This window comes from Varroa jacobsoni, unplaced genomic scaffold, assembly GCF_002532875.2.
Source record: "Varroa jacobsoni isolate VJ856 unplaced genomic scaffold, vjacob_1.0 scaffold_1139, whole genome shotgun sequence".
NCBI lineage: Eukaryota > Metazoa > Arthropoda > Arachnida > Mesostigmata > Varroidae > Varroa > Varroa jacobsoni.
Window position 1 is genome coordinate 22,703 of NW_019214041.1, and position 5,777 is coordinate 28,479.

Sequence of the window (5,777 nt, forward strand, 5' to 3'; positions counted from 1 at the left end):
TGCGCAGCCTGGGTTTGCGTGGGTGGCTCATTGGTCCTTCGAGTTTTGGCAGCAGGTTCTATTATAACAACAACTATTACTGCTTCGACAATGGCCACAGCGATTTTGGCGTCTGCAGCCATTAGCGAGGGTCAAGTATTACGGCCTGCGCGCCCAGATATAGGACGGGACTATTGCGTTTTTTAATTGTATCCAAAAGACGATTAGAAATCGATAAAAACATTTGTTAGGGTAAAAAGAGAGAGAAAAAAGAAAATTGGCTTTTGTCGTTGTTATTGTTATTGTTGTTATACTGGGCCGTCTGCAGTAAAGGCGTGGCCGAGGAAGCAGTTGGGTGTCACTGCCCGTGGAAAATAGTCGGTCCGTTGTAACAAAGTATTTGCATAAACTATGGCTGATGTGGATCCCAGTAGATGTGAGTCTAACGTTATTCAGCCCTTTAATAAGCTTATACGTTTTGCAACATTGATGCAACTTTTTCATTTCAAAATAAAAAGGAAATTGTTAAATTTGTTGATAAGCTGAAAAAACCGATCGACATATAATGAAATGACCAAGTTAGGGGGCGACAAAATCGAGAATATTGTGCATTTTCGCTAGTTCCCACACTAAGTTACAAGTTACTGTAAAAAATTAAATCATTCTCTAAAAGCGCCTGAGTGGCTAAGTCGGATCCGCACTAATCTCGAACTAGTCGCGTCAAAAAAAAACACAAAAAAAAAATGTATATATATATATATATTGCCATTTGCACTTTTATATCGAATCATAATCTATGCCCAACGCATTTTACAGTTGTCTACTTGAATCCAAATCCTAGTTTAGCATTATCTGCCGCTGCCCCTGGCCGTGAACTAACTATATTTTTTAGCTCTATGTATCATCTGTTAGAGGCAAAATGTCAGCTTAAGTCATGTTTTTGCCCCCGTATTTTCACTATAACAACTTGAGTGCCCATTAACATTGTTAGATACACCTGATCGACTAAACGTAAACGAAGCTTGATTCGTTTCAGATCTCTAGCAGCAAGCAGTCCATTTCATTTCTGAGTGTATTTATCATTTTTTTAATTTAGCTTTTCAACTACTACCTTATGGTGGGTCCACAGTATCTGCCTGGTATCCTATGTGTATGCAACAGCTGCATGTGCCAGCCCTTATAGACGAAAATGAGATCGTTGTCAGAATCCTAGGCAGTGCTGCACTGTTATTCAAAAGATTTTAGTATCCTGCAGTTATAATACAGCATAAAGTCTCGTAATATATGGTATGAGCAAGGAGAATAGGTATATTTAAGGCGAATTCACGCTACCCACAGATTTTATCAGTTTCATTGAGTTTCCACGACGATAGAGCAAACCTGCGCCTTACCCGAGTAAGCACCAGCCCTGAAAACGGACATAGTAAAGATTCAACGAAAGAAATGAACAGTTGTCGTGTAGTGTAAATATGGGTGTAGGAAAAACACTTACTCATGTCGACGTAGCTAGCTAGTGATTCAATACCTCGACTGAAAACGTGTATCTCATATATTGCCTCATATATATACCTATATGAAACAAGCAATTAGCACAAGAAAGGAAGGATACAGACATAACATAGGGTGCTTTTTACTTATCTAATGGTGTCTAGGTGTGGATTTTGATGAGGTCCTGAAATGCGTTGGTAATCATGACTTTATGATTGTTGATGTCCGTTCACCTCAAGAAGTGAAGGATGATGGCAGTATTCAAAGTACGTATTGCCTTGATTAACTAACTTGAAACGACGATAAACAACACAGGGATAACATAGCTGTTTGCAATAGAATTTGATATTGAAAGTGAATGGCTGGGTGAAAGCGTCAAATCATGAACCCTTCGTCACATCATCGAAATGCTAGGCAATTGTATACGTAAGTAAGGAAGTATAAATAAAATGATACGAGCAGAACTTTCCGAGAATTTTGGTGTACACTCATTACTGCGAAGCTGGACGGCAAAGGCTGATATTCAAGAAACCAACTCGATGACCTTCGGACACCTGTGTCTCGAAACAACTTTGGTGAATTTCATGATAGACTAGTTGTATTTCAATGCATACAGGCCTTATGTCCAGCTATGCATGTCAGCGGCATTTCTTGTACCAAGGTCAGTAGAAATTTAGCCGATCAGAAAAAATATTGCGAAAGTGTTGAAGATTCAGAGGCTTATAATGTACGTGTTTTCAATTGGCATACTTGATTGCTACTATGGTAAGTACCATATAAGCAACACGTATAGTGTACAATCCCTATCTCAGCTTTGTTTCAACTTCAAATATCCTCATGAGTGCCTCGCTTCTTCTTCTCAACGTATGCATGCGCTATATTCATGAACACTGCAGGCACCGTGAACGTCCCCATCGACGAGGTAAGCGCTCGGTTTGGTGTAGGCGCGACCGCCTTATCGGAGAAAATGGGTCGATCAGTGGCCGAAGATGGTTCCAACGTGATTTTCCACTGCAAAGGTGGAACGCGAGCTACCAAAGCTGCATTAGCAGCAGACGAGTTTGGCTTTAAGAAGTAAGTGGCAGCGCACCCAAACTTAACCCATCGTACTTGCCCTGAATTCGCATCCCGGGATGATATCGTCTAATCGAGTAGTCTTTTTAATACAATACCATACCTCGTTATATTCTTCTATCTCTGCCGCAGTCGTTGATTGCCCCAAAGGACTTCGTTGCCATAAACCCAATATCGCCCAATAGACTTTAGGAAGAGCATAAACGATGGTGGCAAGAAACTTCCAAAGGTTTCACACATCGCAAAATTGCCAGATTGGCGAGATGGGGCAACAGGTGCCCGTTGTTGCAATTTCATATCGTCATTATTTGTTCTAGTCAGCACAAAACAACAACTTTGCCCGTCTATTTGAGTTGCATGCACTCTAAATACTACGACAGTATAACGAATAAAAGCTACTTTACTATTGTTAAACTAAACGCTTCCGATTTAGGCATTAAGATCGCCTTGGGCACAAGAAGGAACTTTAGTGAGTGGTCAATTATGAAGAAATTAATAATGTATGCATCGAAGTAGAGAGAGTTAATTTTTCAAATTATCATTTTCGTGAATTACTTCTGTAAGTACACCCATTATACTTATATATGATCGCTTAGAATTGAGGTTCTAAGTAATAACACGACGGGAAGTTGATTCTTTTGTGTCGAGTGTTCCAAAAACCCGACTGAGATTACCTAGTGGTTTACCTGGTGATTGGCAAGCAGGAATCATTGCCTAGTTTATTTCGAATATAAAAAAATCGATGAGCTTATTCGTATATACTAAAAATGACGGCTAGCTTGGTTAATTAAATAAACGTTTCTTATCTTCTTTCACATGTGAAGATCGCGTGTGTATCAGGGCGGTCTAACGGACTGGATTGCCAGAGGTGGCACTGTCTGCAAGGATTTCTGTCCTTTTTAAACGCTAACTCTTCACGTTGCCTCGTCATCAGGCTCGTTGTGTAAACCTCGCGTCGTAGATCCTAAGAATGACCGGCAGCTACGACGAAACTATGTTCAGTTAAGCCAAGCTGTGAGTGTCGCACATCTATATAATCTTTGTCATTCTTACCGATACAAGTTCACTATGTACATGTTCAGGTAGAACGGAAATTTAAACTGCTAGCATTGAAAGCAGCATATCGTTACGGGAAATACGCAAAACAGTCCGTGTTCATAGGAGCTTTGCCATTTCAAAGTATCTTATTAATGAATCCGTCAAAATCTAGACTGATGCCAGTGCACGACTTATAGACGTATATACTCTTCCGCGGCCCAATATATCTTGATGAAAGAAAATTGTGTACGGAGGCGATCTTTTTCAAACACGTTTTTCTGAAATCAGCATAATTGAGTGCAATTATTTTCTAAGTTAGCACAACTTGAAAACTAGTTGCTAGATCTATTTTAGTGCATGTTCAAAGTGATCGCGCCAAGAGTATCTTACCTGAACCGACATTTTTTAGGTCATGCGTATAAGGACACGAGCTAAATAACGTAATACGATTAATTTTATATACCGTTAAATGAAATCATTATCTAACGTAAAAATCATAGGCCATAGTTATCTCTAGCGACAAAAGGAATCGTGTTGTATAACATCCACATCAGGTTCGGAGCTGAGAAAGCACAAGCTACTCTCAAAATTAATCAAAAAGCACATATTTCAGAGTCTGATGAAAAACAGCCGCAGCTTGGAGGTTGAACCCAGAATTCTTTCTGGAAGGATGCTTTTGTGCTTATCCCGTATAATCACGTTCTCGACCAATATATATATTAAGTCGTCGGGAAAGTCTGGACCCTTTCTCTGATTAGGTGGCTTTAAGATCACATATTCCAGGTAGTATGAAGTCGTATCAGGTCGACGTCATATAAACGTTGATTTGGCAGGAATAGATGTGGTAAAATTGTTCGACTGCCTTTGTTCAGATTCAAGCTAGAAGGCCTTGAAAATAAACATAATTTATACAAAAAAATCGCTATATTTCAATACCGTCTTATCATAATAAAAAGCTTCCCAGGCCTATGCTTATAGCGAAGATGCGTTATCAGAAGAAACGGCTCAAAGAGGCTTCTGTCGCTTTCGTTGCGGAAATTTCAATGGGAAAATGCGCTCTTCGTAGTAGCTGACCAAATGCAAGCAACACCGACCGGCGAGTAGCGATGATATCGCCAAGGCGCTAAACAGCGATCAACAAACAGTTTTAAACCATTTAAAGATAGACAGAGACAAAAGAAGCTTGATGTTTGAGTGCCATACGAACGGACGTAAAGAAATGACTAGGTCGTGTTTCCATCTGCGAAAATCCGCAGAAACGTAAACTAAATCTTGCAAAAATTGAGAAAACTTGGATAGCAAGTTCTAGTGCACCCGATGTATGGCCGAGATCTTATACAATCAGACTATCATACGTTTCAATCACTCACCAGAATTTTTTTACTGGTAGTAATTTAGTTTTAATAGAAGCACGTAAAAATTACTTCAGTTCTACAGTGGCTGGATTATAGTAATTATCAGGAAAATGGCGTATATTTAGTTTAGTGAAAATGTTTGCTTCAATGTTAACGATTAATACTATTTATCGACAACTCGATGTATATATATTTGCGGTGATCTCTACAGCCTATGTACTCTATGAATAAAGACATCATTTCTTCTTACATGGTTACAATTAAATTTATTGGTTGTACATTTTTCGCATATTGGGCTAGAAAATCACAAAGTTCTTCAGTCTGAGCGAGCTATTCTTGCTCATCCATCTTGTTCCAACATACAATGACTCTTTTATCTCTAATAGCATCGCACCGGCTAACACCTTCTCGAGACTCACGGTGTGGTATCTTGTCAAGTGAATCTTATCTTGGTCATTGGCTTTCAATCTAATATGTATCCTTACTTTACTCATCGGTTTCTTTATGGGATACACACCATTCTATTGGTATCCCATTGATTCGGTTCACTTTTATGATACTTATGTGCTCAATATATTCATTCACGTTCTACACATCCATAGAGTCGCCGAACATCTTCGTAGTTCTTCATCATTTTGACGATTCGTAAATACACGATCGACGCCATTGCTGTGATTATCATCTTCCTTTTTTTCTACGCCTAATCCGTCAGTAATCTATATACTAAATATCGTACCTATTAGTGAGGTACAGCAATCGGTTGCCGACCCTTATATACAACTAGTGAGCTTGCTATATGGTTTGCTATATATATTTCTTTACTGGTATTTTTTAGATATTATT

The 5,777-nt window shown here is 39.1% G+C and overlaps 1 protein-coding gene across 2 annotated transcripts; it reads left to right on the forward strand.

Annotated features, from left to right (window-relative positions):
- The first annotated feature begins 273 nt into the window (after nt 1-273).
- LOC111267001 (rhodanese domain-containing protein CG4456) lies at nt 274-5,183 on the forward strand. Of its 2 annotated transcripts, XR_002684367.2 has the most exons (5): nt 275-415; nt 1,632-1,733; nt 2,364-2,541; nt 3,366-3,555; nt 4,193-5,183. XR_002684367.2 is itself a non-coding variant. In XM_022844927.2 (4 exons), exons 1-4 carry the CDS (start codon nt 391-393, stop codon nt 3,442-3,444), a joined length of 384 nt encoding a protein of 127 aa, XP_022700662.1. In that variant the 5' UTR covers nt 274-390; the 3' UTR covers nt 3,445-5,183. The 2 variants fall into 2 exon arrangements, 1 of the variants encoding a protein (XP_022700662.1); XM_022844927.2 differs by having other exon boundaries at nt 274-415; nt 3,366-5,183.
- Nucleotides 5,184-5,777: the final 594 nt, after the last annotated feature.